This window comes from Hippichthys cyanospilos, chromosome 6 (genome assembly GCF_059441005.1).
Source record: "Hippichthys cyanospilos isolate Australia breed blue-spotted pipefish chromosome 6, RoL_Hcya_1.0, whole genome shotgun sequence".
Lineage (NCBI taxonomy): Eukaryota > Metazoa > Chordata > Actinopteri > Syngnathiformes > Syngnathidae > Hippichthys > Hippichthys cyanospilos.
The window spans coordinates 21,425,068-21,443,577 of NC_142374.1; the positions used below are offsets into that span (position 1 = coordinate 21,425,068).

At 44.8% G+C, this 18,510-nt stretch overlaps 1 protein-coding gene across 1 annotated transcript; it reads left to right on the plus strand.

Moving 5' to 3' along the window:
* The first annotated feature begins 1,270 nt into the window (after window positions 1-1,270).
* On the plus strand, window positions 1,271-17,962 carry peak1 (pseudopodium-enriched atypical kinase 1). The gene is made up of 4 exons (XM_088417825.1): window positions 1,271-4,600; window positions 8,491-8,729; window positions 13,289-14,058; window positions 14,545-17,962. Exons 1-4 carry the CDS (start codon window positions 1,308-1,310, stop codon window positions 15,799-15,801), a joined length of 5,559 nt encoding a protein of 1,852 aa, XP_088273951.1. The 5' UTR covers window positions 1,271-1,307; the 3' UTR covers window positions 15,802-17,962.
* The last annotated feature ends 548 nt before the right edge of the window (window positions 17,963-18,510 follow it).

Sequence of the window (18,510 nt, forward strand, 5' to 3'; positions counted from 1 at the left end):
CAGGCGTGTTCTACAAATAGCATACAAGAGAGAGAACATTGGTGGTTTTCTATGAATTTTACAAACAATTATACATTACATTTACTTACATTACGTACTAACGAGGGAAAATTGAAGAGATTTTTTCACGGGAATAGACGTGCTCTGGAAAAAGTGGATCAAAATGTTTCATAATGTGCCCTGCAGCATCATAATCGTCACGTTATCATTTTGTTCATTTGATAAGTCAGGGGAAAACCATCTCAAATCACATTCACACTAAACTGAAAGAAAGACTGCTTCGGCATGACCTAGTTAAGGCTGTAAAACCTAACCACGTATCACCGCATAATACTAATATCTTATGCAGTTTTTTTTATTGTGTTCTGAATTGCCAATTTGTACTCACGCAACACAACCTTCCGGTGAATCAAATTTGTTTTGAAATGACTTTTTCTGCCATAATTCATCACAAGTCAATTATGTTGCATAATGGCTTGTTACATAATGAAAGTAGTAGCTCAAGAATAGCAGTCAATTCTTTTGGAGGATGCGCTTGAGCCGGCGAACTAAACGATTACACCACTGTTTTATGGATGAAAGAGGATACAATTGTCTCACTAATGCTTCTCTACCCTCCTACCTTATCTTTACTGATATAGCACTGACAGGAAGCCCTTACATGGAGATTGCATCGTGTGGGACGATACCCACGGTCATGAATTATGTTCCATCTCTTTTCATTTGTTTGAGTATTGTAATCATATCTGAATACATGATATAATCATATTCCTCACCTGCAAATCACGCATTAAAAGCTGACAAGAAAAGGCAATCTTAAGATGCGGATCAGCTCTTGTATGGCGCATAAGTTAGAATTCACTGGCAATATTAATGCGGTGCAATAACTGCTCAACCTGGATAATACAAACAAAACACTTCTAATCCTCTTTACTGCTGCCCTTTTTGTTTTGATTTTCATCTTCTATGTGCCTTTTGTTTGATGAATCTGATTGCTGTCCCTCTGGGCAAAAGTAGAGAAATCTTGCCATCTGTTGGTGACAATGTAGTACTACCGCTTGTAATACTTCACCTTTTTGTTTGTTTTGCCCGGTCTTCAGTTGACTATGTGGCTGCTAAATGTATTATTTTTGACTGCAAGCAGCTTAAAAATATCTCTCCCTTCTGTTTCCTATTTCAGGGCAGACATGTGCATACTTCAGATTTAAACCGGACCTATTTTTGAACTACAGTTGGAACCTGTAGTCAGCATCTTCATGGAGGGCTTCGCCGTCCACTGACGAAAGGCAAACCGTGGATCCGCAGCCATGTCTGCCTGCAGCACGTTCACTGAGCATGTGTGGAAACCGGGCGAGTGCAAGAACTGCTTCAAACCAAAGAGTCTGCACTCCACTCCAAGCGCTGGGGACAAGCCTCGAGCCGAGCGCAGACTCGCAGCATCCCAACAGCAGAATCCACCCCATGCTGGGACCAGAACCAACTCCAACCTGGCCAACGACTCCCAGCGAGCTGGCAGTGGGACCGCTCGCTCAGGACACTTCCGACCACCCGTGGCAAAGAAACCGACCATCGCCGTTAAGCCCACTATGATGCTGCCCTGTTCTTCATTAGGATCGGGTTCTAACGGCAATATGCAGAGTCCAACGGCTGTCCTGGATCCAAGTAAAAGTACAGCCTTCATGGTCTGGAATCGCAACGGGTTAAATTGTAAGAGGGCCGGCGATGCGAGCAACAACAACGAGGGCGAGGATGCCGCCGACGAAATTGAGGGTTACGAGCAACTTAGCCCAAGGACGCCGAGTGGAAATAATAACAGTGGACTGACTGATGTCTTAAAAGAGATTGCTGGCTTAGGCCCCGGTCCTAGCCTAACACCTTTGTCTAAAGACTTGTTTTGGGGACGGATCAGTAGCTCATTCCAAAGGTCATTAGAAAGAGGCCTTCCGGCTGCTAGCTGTTTGGCTATGGGAAGTTGCATTACAGGTGGTGGCAGTACTAGTCAAAAACGCGTATCTCTAAGCGATAGCGCAGAGATAATCAGCACAGAGGGCGGGCGCTTTTGCTACCCCGAATTTTCGAGCGAAGACGAGGAAGATGACGAGGAGGAAGAGTCGGAAAGAGATGAGGAACACGAAAGCTGGGATGAAAGTGATGAAGAGTTACTCGCCATGGAGATCCGTATGAGAGGTCAGCCCCGATTTGCCAATTTCCGCGCTGCCACTCTATCCCCCGTGCCCTTCGCTGCGAGCAAAAAGTGGAACACCGTTCCACTCCGCAATCGTTCTTTACAACGCATTTGCGCCGTGGACTACGATGACAGTTACGACGAAATTCTCAATGGGTACCCCTCCATGGATTCCACTGGTGTTATTCCACATTACGGACCTCATGACTGTCAAGGTAGCGGCTTCCTTACGAATTCAGAGTCCACAATTTCTCCGGGATCGTCGTCATCCCTCCCGGAAGATTCTCAGACTTCATCTAGTAGTGAGAGCAACACGTCATGCGCTCACCGAAATGGATTTCAATCCCCGACATCCGTCAAGTCCCCTATTCCCTGCACTTCTCCTGTGAAAAAAGAGACAGCTCACAGAGCGCTGAGTCCAGTCAAGGTTATGGAAACGCACAAGGCCGTTCTGGCTATCAGATTGGATGATCAGGATCAGTCAGCGCCAATGCCCCAGGCCCTTCCGGGCCAACCAGTTACAATCAGTTTTAGTCCCACGGAGGAGCAGGCCAAGCCTTATCGTGTTGTAAATTTAGAGAAATCACTCATCTGTAAACCTTACACCGTTGTAGATGTATCCGCTTCCATGACGAGTAAAAATGAACATTTAGTAGCTCCTACACCGAAGCACAAAAAACAACAAACGCCCTGCGGCCAAACTTCGTTTCATAGCACTTCTGTGGAACAGCCGCGGTCTCCGACTTCGCCCGCGATACCGACGTCACCCGCATCCGTCGTCCACTCAAACGCCTCGCGAAAGAAACTAGGGAGCATGCGATACCAAGAAGTGTGGACGTCAAGCACGAGTCCTCGTCAAAAGATCCCCAAAGTGGATCTGGGGAATGGGAGCCCCGCGGGCCAGTCGATACATACCCAACACTTCAGCCACAAATCAGCTCCCACCTCTCCGGTTGCCGGGCTGTCTTCTTCCAGGACCGTCCCTGTGAAATCTCCAAATTTATCCGAGATTAAATTCAACAGTTTCAACAATGCGGGCATGCCGCCTTTCCCCATTATCATCCGGGATGAACCGGCATATGCCCGCAGCTCCAAGAATGCCGTGAAGGTACCAATAGTTATCAATCCAAGCGCTTACGACAATTTAGCCGTGTACAAGAGCTTCTTGGGACTCCACGGGGAGCTGACGCAGGCCAAAGGCCTCGGCGGCCGGGTGGCCAGCCATACCTACGAAGAGATCGGCTCCTCCGAGAGCGTCCAGTCAACGTCGACGGACAAAACCCTCTCTGGCAGAGGCACGTCCGAGGGAGCGTCTTTGGAAGAAACGAAAGCACCGCTCGAAGCAACGACAAAGCCACACAATTTACAACCCATGACCACTACAGACCCAAGCACTGTGACGAGCTCACCGAACGGAGCTCTTCCCCCCGTTACATGCACAAATTCTATCCCCTTTCCAGCCGAAAACTCCCCTGAAAGTAGCCCTTCCCGTATTACCATTACACGCAATTTCAGTCGGGATAATCTCATCGAACAGTCGTCTTCTTCGGGAGCGGGATCAAACCATCAAGTTGATGCCAGCGCTGTGCTCTCACAGATCGTGGCCTCCATCCAGCCCCCGCAGTCTCCTCCAGAGTCGCCCTCTGCCCATGACAAAACCTTCAATACTGAAGAACTTTACGCGCTCCCACCCGATGCCATGAAGGAGACCCTTACACGACCAAAGTCGCTATTTGCTTCAAATGACGCAAGTGTTCCCAAACCGATGAAAGACACCCTCGCAAAAGTTCTGTCTAAATCTCAGAGCGCCTCTGCTGCCGTACCCCTATCCGCTAGCCGGTCCGAGCCCGCCGCCCCGTTCCCCCCTCCCAGGTCTACGTCTTCCCCTTATCACGCTTCCAATATCCTCCAGAGGCATTTTAGCAATTGGACGAAGATCTCTGCTTCCGGTTCTCCTGTGCGCACCGGTGAAATTGAAACCCGTCTGAATGGAGACGGGAAGCGTACTCAACCGGAGAGCTCAAAGCCCAAACGCTGGATCTCCTTTAAGAGTTTCTTCCGGCGGCGGAAAGATGAGGATGAGCAGAAAGAGAAGACGGAGAAAGAAAAGGAAAAAGGCAAGCTCGTAGGGCTGGATGGAACTGTCATTCACATGCTTCCGCCGCCATCCATTCAGCAGCGACACTGGTTTTCCGAGGCAAAACCCGAGGATCCCTCTCAGAAGCCAACTATTGTTTTTACCTACAAAACGGAAAGCGCTAGCACCGCAAGCGTAGAAGGAGAACTGCAAGTGGAAGAATGTAAGGAGACTGCACTACTGACACCCTGCGATGATGAGGAGTCCGGACCTTTGAGCCCAGGACGACAACCGCCAACACCGGAGGTCACTGGAGATGCCCCTGTCAACGACTTAAGGTATTTCTCTGTGAACTGTAACATTTTTCTCCTCATAACACCTGGATATGTTATGATACTTTTTTTTTTCGGCGGAATATAGTTTTGGCCAAACACTACTGTAAAACTTTAAAGTTAAGTTGACACCTTATCTCTAAAATGTCAAATTAATTGAAAATCTGTCGGTGTGAATGACACTGGAAAACAAGTTGAAAAAAATAATGAATGTTAGGGTTTTATGCTGAAAAGTGCTGAAATTAGCATGCTAATTCAGAAAGAGTTTTTTTCATTCCACATGCTAGCTTTCAGATAAGTAACATTTCACAGACTGAATGAAGTAAAACTGTAATAAGAAGAGCTGATTATGTTACAGCACCGTGGCAAGTTTTTTACGCAGAGGTGTGTGCAGCTTCTGATAGGTCATTCTTTTCAAAATATGCAAAGAGAAATCTTGCATAGTAGCATTTAAGAGGATCAGTGATTTTTCTCTTAACCTTGTAACCATGAACATATTGTTTTCAGTTGTATTTCATTTGATCCTGTTTATGTCTCTCTCCCACTCTCTTTCTTTCTCTCATCTTAAAACTATTTCTCCTGGTATATTTATATAACCACATATTCAATATTTTATCAAGACAATGACAATCCTACAGTTTAAAAACTTGACGTGATAGACAAAAATGGAGGTCGGTTTTGGTACACAAAATGTACCGTATTTTCCGCACTATAAGGCGCACCGGATTATAAGGCGCACCCTCAATCTATTACATATTTTAAAACTTTTTCCATGTATAAGGCGCACCGGATTATAAGGCGCACCCTCAATTAATTTTAATCAAAAAGTTTAATCACAATATAGTAATACTCAAATTAATAACTCAAATAATAACTAAACTCTCAATAGCATAATAACTATAGCATAACACTCAAAAGAAACAGGTAAAGCTTACTCTATCAGTTCATTCCCCATCTACAAATCCCAATCTCAATAATAATTCATATATAAGGCGCACCTGGTTATAAGGCGCATCATCAGCTTTTTAAAAAAAAAAATAGGGCTTTTAGGTGCGCCTTATAGTGCGGAAAATACGGTAGTCAATGATAGCTGTCACACCTACCTGATAAAAATGATGTTCCCCCATGTAATAATACAAAAGGTGTGCCGTAATCAAACGTTTACAAGCACTCAAAACTACTAATAAAAAAAAATGTGAACGGTTCTTTTACTCAATCATCTATGAATGTCTAAATCGGTAACTCGATCATTTCCTTGGAATGCCGTTTCATTCTGTGTCACTGAGATATTCCAGAACTTCTTGCTTATCTCTAATATCAACTCCTTTGTGGATGTTTGCTTCAATGGCGTGGGATAAAAATGCGATCAAGCGAAGGGAGACTGCATGTGGAATGTGAAACCAATTCCACTACGATTTAGTCAGCCAGGCTAAGGAGAGTTTACACAGAAGTACACGGTTTGTTTTTTTTTACATAATTGTTGCCTTACTCGGACTTTCCGACACCGCTGTCAATCGGTTAACGCATTCCAGCCATTTTGCAGCAGCTTCATAAAAATCTGAGCCGTCCCTGGGTAAACAAAGCAAGCAGTCCATCAGTGCTAAGCCATCACTTTACACACCACGTCTTTTGACACATGAAGGGTTAAGTCTGTTATCATTGTTGTTTTTTTTTTTTTTTTCCACCTGACTGAGTCAGTTTTATTAGCCCGAAGTAGGCGTGCTCTTCAGCGCTAGCAAGCACACACCACCTTCGGCAGGTAGGAACTGTTAGAGAAGTATAACGAGAGGACTACACGCAGGGAACAACGGGGAAATATCTTCACATTAGTCCAGCCTTCCGCAAAATGTGAATTTTTCTGCGTCAGTCAAGATTCGCAAATGGGAAGCTGTGTAAGCCAGTACAGCGGGTAAGAAACAAACTCTTATTGTTTTGTATCTTAATGAGTTGCGAGGATAAATTGCTGAGGATTTGATTATGATTTTTTTTTAATACAAGTTGATTCGCTTTACAAAGGCTTAGCGTTTGCGGTGAAAGGAAAGCGAACTGAACCGCGTTTGCGCCGTCTCAACAAGTCAGGTCCTGACTTTGAAACGTGTCGCAGCCATAAAGGTATTTCTTGTGTCAAGGTCCCTCCAGCTGTATATTTGATCTACCCTCAATGCTCATTGTTTGAGCCACATCGCCTCGCCGTGGCGTTTCTTCCCTTTAAATTCAGGATTTGTATTCCCCACATGAATTGATAGGCCATAAGCAGAAATATTATTGTAGGACTGATCACAGAATGTCCAATTGTTTCCGAATGTTTGCATCCCTTATATGCTGCAGCTCACACCTATAATGCAACTACTATATGGCATCATCTTCTTTTACTTATTTACCAGTTGGCGTTCAGGCCACCATTAAGTTAAACGTCTTAGATTAGCGGTGTTGTTATTGATTTTCCTAGGGTCTACTAAGAAATACTCTCCTTTTTGTTTTGATTGCAAAAGCAATTGTACGGTAACATGTCTTAAAGTTGCGTGTGCACGCAGGGACTTTTTAATTAGTCATAAAAGCAAATAATCCAAACGTTTCCCAAAGATAATGACTCATCCACGTGGGGATCATTTAAAGTTGTCCCAGCGTCTCGACGGTGACTACACGCTTGCTCTTATGACCTGACTGACCTTTTTCCTTTTTTTGGAGGGGTTTTCGTTCATATTCAGTTAATCATTCATTGTTGTGAGCAAGAATAGAGCATAGAATTGATAAGCCTTTGCCAAAGTGCAAAAATGGAGAGAAATGTGACCACAGCAATTTTTAGAAATGATGGAAAGGAGCTGTTAAAATCGGCATTTCTGTATTTTCTTAAAGGGACACTTTACATATTTTCTCATTTTCAGCAGTCTGTAATTCATTTACAACTTTACTGTACAACGAATGTCTTTAAAACACATTTTCTGCTCGCTGAAAATGACATCGCGATGTGTGCAAGGTTTAGGCAACGTGCAATCGTGATTCACCTGTTTTCTGGACTTAGTCATGCATTGATTGGTCTTTACCAGAGCCAGAAAGCAGGTGCGCCGTGATTGGTCGGTAGCCAGTTAAAGAGGGGCAAAAACCTGAATGTCTGAAACCTGAAAAACCTGAACAAAACACACTACACAAATAATGTTAACACACTTTAAAACAAGGTTCTACTATTTTGTTTTAATAACCCATTTTATGGCATGTGATACAAACATTCATCCCTGTCTACATCATAAGCAAGTACCGTATTTTCCGTAGTATAGGGTGCACCGAAAAGCCTTATTTTTTTTAAAAAAGCTGATGGTGCGGCTTATAATCAGGTGTGCCTTATATATGGATCAATCTTGAGATTGGGATTTCTTGGATGGGAAATGAAGTGATAAAGTAAGCTTTACCTGTTTTTTTTTGTGTGTTTACAGTTGAACAAGGTTGCTCGTATTGTCATTGAGTTATTATGCTATTGGGACTTTAGAATTATTGTTGTTTTTACTTTGAGTATTACTATATTGTGATTGAAAAAGTTTTAAAATATGTCATTAATTGAGGGTGCGCCTAATAATCCGGTGCGCCTTATAGTGCGGAAAATACGGTAATCGTGTTAAACATCATTGCCAGGGAAAAAAAACACACCTTGTCTCAAAAACAAGATTCTTCTAAGCTTCAATTGCCTTTGTTGTGACAGCATTTACATCATCAACAAATAATCACACTGAAGGCAATCGCCACGAAAAATTATCGTCTCGAAAAATATAGTAGCTACTGTACATTTTCCATAGGTAGCATCTGTTGCTAAAGGAAGTTAACGGAGCTCAACATCTCCCGCAAACAATATCCCCCAATCATCTCCTGGGCTTATCATATCCTGCCTTCTCTTTCATCTCCAGCCAGTTGCCAGTCGGCGCCAGCAATGCGGCGGCTCGTGAGCTGCCCGCTGTCATCCCGCTCCCCGCCAGAGTGAATCTGGGCCTGGTGCTCGGGGACTGCGAGGAGGCCCGCGCCAATCGGGCCGCGTCGGCCAGCGAGCGCAGCGCCAGCCTCGGGGAGCCCGAGGATGACGGCAATCAGTCTCATCACTCGCACTCGCCCGCCTCCAGCCAGTGCAGTGCCACCTACAGTAACCTCGGTAAGAACAACGCAGGATTACGCTCGCGATGTGTGTGTTGTTCTTTTTTTTTGTTTGTTTAGCTGACTAAAACGGCACTTGTGAGTAAGCCTGATTTGTGAAAAGTGATCAGTAGGAACGGCAACTGTCAGTTGAATCATGCACGTCTGATAAACTTCCTCTGAAAAGGAATCCGACGGCTCTCGATTTTGAGTTTTATTACAAAATAAAAGCATCGTTTTCCTCATGTTTTTTGAAAAGGTAATTTATTTGAAGTTGGCCTTATTTTGAATTTAGCAATCTCCTACTGCCGTGCATAGCATGACAACCTGTTACCTTTCTCACAGCGCCCACTAAATAAACCCCGAGGCGGTTAAAAATGCCTCACCCATTTTTTAACCGAGGTTCTCCAATCACTCTGACTCATTCAACCCCTAATCTGAAAAATCGTTGCATCAGCGCACCTCTCCATCCTGCTGAAACGGCTTGAGTGCAAAACCGTAACAAGTCAACCGCCTTGGTCTTGAAACAAGTTTTAATACATTTCGTGACGGACAACCTGCTATTACTTTAGCTGATTGTGTTGAAAACGTTGCGGCTGCACTCTCAATTTTTAAACGCTATCTCTGAAGACTTTGGCGGCACGGTGTTGACGTTCTCTTCATTAAGGGAACCAAAATAACAGGAAAGATCCAGGATGTTTTTTGTTTTGACTCAAGCATGTAGCAGAATCATACCACCATAGAAACTGAAATATTGAGGTTATTGCTAACCCAATATGTCCTTATTTTATTTTATGATAGGACAAGCGAATCACTTATTGTGGGTTTTTGTATGTGTGTCTAGCAATAGATACGGTAATGCTTTGAGAGCGAGAGTTAGTCATAGTTGTCTTGCATATGTAACCGAGCACTTGAAAGGTAAAGCCCACTGTGTGGATGGGGAATTTGCAGCGTGAGTGGAAGAGCGCAAAGTGATGGAAAGAGTGGGGGGGCCTGTGGAGCAGCATTTTACTTTAGGCTAATGTGAGCCTGCGTGGGTATGTGAAGTGGGGAACATGCGTGGATCAAGTGTGTTTACTCAGCGTTGTTTTAATTGAAGGACAGGCGTTATCAGATTAAATATGTCTGAAATGGAGTTGCGGTTACCTCTGAGGGTATGTGAGGGCGCATAGGAGTTAGGTGAGGTTTTTGCACATCTCCGCGAATCTAATTTATTGCTATTTAAATCCATGATAGGATCAATTCAATTCTTTTCAAATTAAGAGAAAATCAATTGGAACGTGAAGTACTTTATTGCTAAACTGTTATACTGACTCCTTTGTGAAATATGTTATGCCTTTTATTTTTGTTAGGTTTTACATGGATGCATATTAGTGAAATGAATTTCTTCCTTAGTGTTTCAGCCACTCTATTCTCAGATTTCTCCAGTTCTTCATGAAAGTAGCCTTTTTTTTTTAATCAAAAGAAAACATTTCCAAGATTAGATTAAGCTATAACCCTTATAAACGCAATAAAAATAATTACCGTATTTTCCACTATAAGGAGCACCTCAAAGCCAGATTTTTTTTTAAAAGCGGATCGTGCGCTTTATAATCAGGTGCGCCTTATATATGGATCGATATTGAGATCGGGATTCGTAGATGGTGAATGAAGTGATAAAGTAAGTTTGACCTGTTTCTTTTGTGCGTTTACAGTTGAACAAGGTTGCTCATATTGACATTGAGTTATGATGCTATTGAGAATTTAAATATTATTTGAGTTATTATTGTTATCACTTTGAAGATTACTATATTGTGATTGAAAAGGTTTTAAAATATGTCATTAATTGAGGGTGCGCCTTATAATCCCGTGCGCCTTATGTATGGAAAAAGTTTTAAAATATGTCATTAATTGAGGGTGTGCCTTATAATCCGGTGCGCCTTATATATGGAAAATGTTTTGAAAGATGTCATTGATTGAGGTTGTGCCTTATAATCCGGTGCGCCTTATATATGGAAACAGTTTTAACATATGTCATTAATTGAGGGTGCGCCTTATAATCCGGTGCGCCTTATAGTGTGGAAAATACGGTAACAGTTGTTGAAAGTTGATTTATATTGCGTTTTTCTGTTGTTAATGTTAAAAAGGATACATGTGTAGGTATACTTAAACAATTTTCGTCAATAATAATCTTTAGGTTTAGTGCATCGACTGGCGAGGGCGCAAAAAGTTTTCTCTTTTCTGGGGGGAGCCTGGCAAAATATAGTTGAGAATGGCCAGTCTACCATGTTTTTGTCAACTTTCTCGAGTTCGACCGTGGAATGCTGCCCATTTTTTCTCCCATTTCCCATCCTAGTATGTCGCTCTCTCACTTGTTAATACCGGAGCACAGCAGTGGGAGGCACCGTGCTCAAACAGGGACAAAGCGCTAGTATTAGCGGGAGCTGGCATCAGAGGCGTCTCTGGGATGGGAGCATCGCAAAATATTTCCGCGTCCTTGCGTTTGCCTTCAAACTTTTAGGCATCCGAAGACCCGAGGTAGGCTTTGCCACTTAAAGCATTCTCAACTTGCTTTATTTTAAACGCGGCCCGTTTTTGGCTTCACAATTTCGAGCCTCCCGCTCGTGATGTTATTGCCGCTCTCTGATTCAATAACCGCAGCAACAAGTTACATCATGTCTTAACTCTCATTTCTGTACCGGAAGATTTAATCCCGGTGAAAAAATACCAACAAAGATAAAATTGATTTTCTCTGTCAGCTCATTCACTGCCAGTGACGACTTTAGACGTCTATTTTTACTGGCTGGCAGCTGTAGACGTCAAATCCATTTTAGATGGGCTGTAAATGCAATACCTCAAATAATCAAGCACTTTTTCCCAAGATAGTTTTTACCGGGACACGTGTCGGTGAATATTTCATGAGCGTTTTATTAATCGGTCAAATCAGTTGGTTTTTATAGGATTAATGTATACAATTAAATGAAAAAATAAACACCCCAGCGAGAGAGTAATATGTCAAGCATTGATCTCAGAGACGCGTTTGGATTACTGCAGAGCCATTAAATATACTCGTTCCAGGGAGGATTAACAAGACCCATTTATTTCATCCTGTCTGCTCTGTCTTAAGACTTCCGCTGCTTCGCTAAGATGACGGCCTACACGTGGCGAGTTGCTCGCAACCTTAGAATATGCACCAAGAGAAAATGGCAAACATGATGACGATAGAAGAAATAATTTGCAGGAGAACTGTGGGCGCGAGAAAAGATTTTAATAGATTTTGCGCTTGATCCGTCAAAAAAAGGTTCTTCTATGAATTGCGCCTTTTCATTTTTAGCCGACACCTTTTTTTTTTCTGCCATCTGCCCGCCTGGCACTTGAATCAGCCCTCATAATTCAGTTGCCCCACCCTCCCGCCAAAAAATAAGGTCACTTGTAGCCACTCCATCTTTAAGCCTCTCTGCAGACCAAGAGTGCAGCTTGAGTCAAGCAGGGGGTAAGACTTGTGTCCAGCTCCTTCACGCTACTTCCTCTCAAGCTAAATGCGTTAGCTTATCATTACCCACGTTGGCGAAAAGACATTTTTTGTCCTTTCTTTGTCTTATGTCTAAAGTGTTACTTCCTTGACATAATGTCCTTGAGGCGGGATTTAAATAGGAAGGGACTAAAAATACTGCTTACTCACAGTCCAGAGAAATTGAGCCAACCTCGGCCATCTTATGTTGCTATTCGCTAACCGCGACTAACTTAATACAATGATAAACTAATAAACGTAATTACTTTCTGTCTTTATGACTAGTGTCATTTCGTATGGCGTTTCGGTTATGCAAATGTGTATGTACAGCTATACACTATCAATTTAAAATGTTCTCATATACTGTAAAGTATATTTCCAAGTGCCATTCAGATATTAGTCTGCATCAGTCTGATAATGAGATGAAAGGAAAGGTCGGAATTTGCTGTGAAAAGCAACCTGAACTTAGTCAAAATTCACAACCCTGAAATAATCGATTTTAAATGGTTGGCACAAACACTGAACTTCCTTCTTTGAGAGCTTTTCATTAAACCATATTAACTCCAATATTTTACCTATTGTTGAAAATGTCAGCTAAAAATATCATTCAGCCTTCTTTACTCATTAAAATTGTATCATCCGTCCATCTATTTTCTGGAGATGCTTATCCAAAAGGGTCGCAGGCTTGCTGTTGCCTACCCCAGCGGGCTTCGTGCAGTAGGCGAGGGACACCCCGGGATGAACCACCATTCACGCACCCAATCACACCTGAGAACAATTTAGCGTGTCCAATATTTCTGCCATGTATGTTTTTGAATTGTGGGAGGAAGCCAAAGTACCCAGAGAAAAAACAGGCACGGGGAGGACATGCAAACCCAACACAAAAAGGCCAACCGGAATTTAACTGTGAGGCGGACCTGTTAACCACTCAACCATGAGCCGTAAAAATCGTATCACTCCTGAAAAATGTAAATTAGTCAATCTAGCGTTTTCAGTGAAGACATAACAGAAGTTGACAGTCCACATTTAAAATATAAGTCCACGGAAATTATGTTGTAGCGCTGATCGTCTGTTATCTTCTCCCGCAGGTCAATCTCGTGCCAACATGATCCCACTGAAACAGCCCCGCAACATGAAGGCATCCAACGATACCTTGGCGTCCATCGATCTGGAAAGTCTCGTTGAGCAGGCGGTACCGAAGCCCGCCCCGCCGCCACCCTTGCCGAAAAAGTCGGTCCCCCGCTCCGTCACGGAGCCCAGCCTGGCGGCCAAGGAGCCGGTCCAGGGCGCCTTCAGACCCAGGGCGGAGGCCAAACCCGGCGGCACCAACCTGAGTGTGGCCAACCCCCTTTATGACCTGGACACCACCTGGGAGACGGCCAGCCAGAGCTCCTCCATCAGCGCCCACGACCAGGAGAGCGGCGATTCCCTGGAGCGCCCCGCCGCCTCCGTCAGCAGAGCCCGGCCGGCCAACAGCATGTCCTCGTTGATGTCGCAAGGCGGCGCCCCCGGAGAGAAAAAAGTCTACCCGAGCAGCGAATCCCTCACCGGCAAGAATCGCAAAACGGGACAAGGCGTCGCTCCGGCCAAGCATCCCAGGCCCGCGCTTTACCGGGGCCTGGACAGCTGGGACGAGGTGGTGGGCAGGATCAGGGGCCTCCACACGGACACCCTGCGCAAGCTGACGTCCAAGTGCGAGGATCGTTTCATGGCCGGCCAAAAAGATCACTTGAGGTTCGAGACCGACAGCTGGTCCCACTTCAGGCTGACCACGGGAAAACCTTGCTGCGAGGCCGGAGACGCCGTCTACTACACCGCTTCGTATGCCAAGGACCCGCTGGTCAACTACGCCATTAAGGTACGAAATCGGTGGTTCTCAAAGTTTGTCTTTTTAACCCGCATCCGATATTTTGACCATTTTGGGGTCATTCTCGCAGTATTTAAGCCAGTGCTTCTCAAATAGTGGAGCGGGGGGACGCGAGGTGATGCCGGGGGGGGCGTGGATGATCCCAGAAAAAAGGTTTTGTTTTTGTCATGTGGAATGTAATTGAAATAAAGTATTAATTTTCATCATTTTCTTTTATTTTCAGGCACTTTGGTGCACTTGCTTGTTTTTTTTTCCGTTTTAGACTAAGCTGTAACCCGTATAAACGCGATAAAAAGAATTAACAGTTGCTGAAAGTTATGTTTTTCTGTTGTTCATGTTAAAAAGGATACATGTGAAGGTATACTTAAACAATTTTCATCAATAATAATCTTATTTATAGTCAGTGCATCGACTGGGGGGGGGCAAAGCTCCGTCTCGTTCCCTTTGTGGTAAACGTCACGCATTTGTTTTTTGTAGATCTGCCGAAGCAAAGTGAAGGAAAGCCAGCAGCAGTTCTTCCACAGCCTGGCGGTGAGGCAGAGCCTGGCCTTGCACTTCAACATCCAGCAGGACTGCGGCCACTTCCTGGCCGACGTCCCCAGCAGCATGCTGCCCTGGGAAGAGGCCGCGGGAGAAGAAGAAGAAGAAGAGCGGGAGGAAGATAAGAAAGAGGGCGGGGACGCGGCGAAAAACAGAGAACTTAAACCGGAAGCCGAGCCGCCAAACGGCGAGTTGGACGCGCGTTCCCGGAGCCGGGTGGTGGTCATCACGCGGGAGGTGCCTTTCCAAACGGTGGCCGACTTTGTCCGGCAAGGCGCCTCCCGCCACGTCCAAAACCCCGAGCTGTACGAGCGCCAGGCGTGCCTCCTGCTGCTGCAGCTGTGCTCGGGTCTGGAGCACATGAAACCGTACCACGTCACGCATTGCGACCTGCGCCTGGAGAACCTGCTGCTGGTTCACTGCCGGCCCGACGATAACAGCGGCTGCAAATCGGCGGCCGGCGCCAGCTGCCCCGCCCGCCTCATCATCAGCAACTTCTCGCAAGCCAAGCGCAAGAGCGCCCTGGCGGCCGCCGACCCGGGGACCCTGCGGGACCACTCCCGACTGGCGCCGGAAATCATCACGGCCACGCAGTTCCGCAAGTGCGACGAGTTCCAAACCGGGATCCTCATCTACGAGATGCTCCATCGGCCCAATCCTTTCGAGGAGACGCCGGACCTGAAAGAGCGGGAGTACACCTGGGCCGACCTGCCGGCGCTGCCCGTCCGCTCGCTCTACTCGCAGGGCCTGCAGCAGCTGGCCCGCCTGCTGCTCACCGTCAACCCGTCGGAACGGATCCGCATGGCCGAGGCGCGGGCCTGCCTGCAGTGCCTCCTCTGGGGACCCCGCGAGGACTTATTCCAGGCCCTGGGCTGCGGCGGCGGCGGCGCCGCCTCCGGCCAGCGCCAGGCCACCCTCCAGAACTGGCTGGACCTCAAGCGCACGCTGATGATGATCAAGTTCGCCGAGCGCTCCATGGACTCGGCTTGCGGCGTCAGCTTGGAGGACTGGCTCTGCTGCCAGTACTTGGCCTTCGCCACCACCGACAGCCTGAGCCGGGTGGTGCACATCCTGCAGCAGCCCCGACCGCAGTCCCGTCCCCCGTCCCAGAACCAGAACCGGTCGGTCCCCGCCGGGCACAACCACGCCCACTCGGCGCACGCCTTCCACAGGACTCAGTCGCAGCCGCTCTGAGTTGCGGTCGCCGTGACAACAACTCGCACGATTGAGTGGTCCCCGCGCGGATGCTAATGTTGGCCGTTAGCGTCATTAGCGCCTCGCGGATTTGTGGGTAAAATTGCGCTGATTCCACGTCGACGGCGGGATGCCGCCACATTAAATGAACGCAGATCTCCCTAACATGTGATAGAAACGTAAAGAAGATTTGTACCATTGGCTATAAAGTGGCATTGTTGAGATACAAAAAAAAAATCAGATAGTGGCAGTCCGCCTTGTGAGTTTCATACAAATATCGCTATAGCATAAAAGTCTAGTTTACTTTGAAAAACACACATCGGGAATTTGTTTTACGTCCAATGAGTGAGTTGAACTCCCATGACCACTTTCTCTAGGGAATATCATTTGTTTTTTTTGAAAACCATTTTTACCTGTTTTAATTAGAAAAAGTGTATTTTTCAAATGGTTCATATTAGTTCAAAACCGCGGTTCTCGTATGGGGATCAAGCAATTTTAACAGCGCTTCTGCATGTGACAGAAAATATAATTTGATCCCTTTTTTTTTTCAAATTGAGAGCAAATCGATTGGAACAAGAAAAAACCTTTTGCTATATTGTGTTATAGTGACTCATTTGCACAGATGCCATTAATGACACCATTTTTGGTCCATTTTTTTTGCCTCACTTTGTTAGGAAAAAAATGTTAAGGACCACCGGTTCAAAACCTAACAAAATCATATGAATGTGAACCAAGAGAGACAAACGACGAGCCTATTTAAAATGGAGGTAAGTTGTCGTCCAACAATATAAAATATTTTTCAATCAATCATTTGTGACGAAGCCAAAGATCCGCCACAAATTGTCCATCTAAACACAATGAGAAAAGAATTACAAGCTTTCACCATCTAGTCCAAAACGAGCCAGTGATTTATTAGCAAGCCCCCGAGTCAACGCCAGTAAATCCTCCACACTTGTTCGAATAGATTTCGTCACATGCAGGTGATTTACACTCTTCAAAGATGTCGGAAGTGAAAAAAAAAAAAAACGGAATATAATATACACGGGCCGAGCTGTTGTTTTGGCTTCTTGTCGCCGAATTGTTTTCGTTTTGTCCGATTTTGTCCGTTTTGTGGCACATAATCCGAGAATTCTCACTGTGGATAACAAAAAGGGATTTTTCCTGGACTGGACTGCATTTTTTTTTTTTTTCCAACGGGTTATTTTGGGAAATATTTGGTGGCATTGGCGCCTATCCGTCGGAGGTTGAACTTTTGGAATTTTACAAGCGGGGCACGCGGAATGTCAAACTTTCCCGGACTGAATTTTGGAACCTTTCAACCACTTGGAGACTTGCATCCATTCCACTTCGCCGTTTTTCCGGCGCTCCGCGTTTTTAGGGATGGGGGGGAACCTCCGGCCCACGGATCACATGACCCACCGTGCAATTCTACCTGCCGAACTCATAAAAATCCTCCAAGCCTTCATATTATCCATAATCCACAAAGGACTTCCCCATTTTCCGGATTCATTTGTGGTCGGCATGCCTTTTTATTCAACTTATTTTTTGCACATTAAAAAAAAAAAACACATTTTACACCCAAACTGACATGGACGATACATTTGGCATTGTCTTTTTTTTTTTTTTTGTTATTATTATTATTATTTTTGCTTGGATTTCTTTTGGGAAAAAAACACAATTTCCATAAGGGAAAAATGTTACTTTTGCTGATGGGGTAAAGCAAGGCGTGTAAAGGATTTGTATACTAAAGAATGTCTGGAGAGCACTGGTGGCTGTCCTTGTATTTAGAAATTTGAAGCGTAAATATATATATATATATATAATCTATTTTAATCCACAAGCCGCTATTTTGTCAAGCACCTCAATAACATTTTAACCTTTGCTGAAACTTGACTTTTTGTCGGCCTTGACTGGGAAAACACGAGGCCAGGAGATCACTGTTGGAAAAGGAAAGCGGCGCGTTACAACGCAGTGGTGATAGCGAAAGTGAACACACCTCTGGTCAAAGATTTGCTTTTCTGTCGTGGAAATATTCGAGTAAAATTACCCCGAGGGGCATGTGGAATTTTCACAGGGTTCCCGCACGTATCGGAGAATCCGTTTTAACGGCGTGCGTGTTTCTTTTCAAATTAAGAGCAAATAAATGGGAACATGAAGCCGACTAGTGTTTGTTTATTGAGAGCGTTTTCAAAAATGCTACCTTGAGTGTAACCAGTGTTTTCAATACTAACCTATAGGAAACAAAAGTACCAAGAGTGGATTTGGTGGGTTTAGTCCAGTGGTTCTAAAATAGGGCTACGAATACCCCTGGGGGCACGTAAAAGCACTTAGGGGGAATTATGTAAGATTTTAACAGGATTTACACACGCATCAGCAAATCTGCCATAACATGATCCGTACAGTTTCTTTTCAAATTAAGAGCAAATATATTGAAACATAAAGCAGACTATTGTTAAAGTGTTCTGTAATAGCATTTTTTTTAATCAAATGCTAAATTGTATAGAGCCAATATTTTCAACATACACATAGAAAACAGTAAAGATGGTCTGACTAGTTTAGTTCAGAGGTTCCAAAATATGGATACGCCCCTTTCAAATATGTGTACCCACCCATAGTACACTATGGTGCTTCGAGGGTGTGTGGGATTTTAAAGTTTCTGCAGGTTTCTACAAATCTCTAGTGTAAAGGTATTTAAGGCTGTGCAGGAAC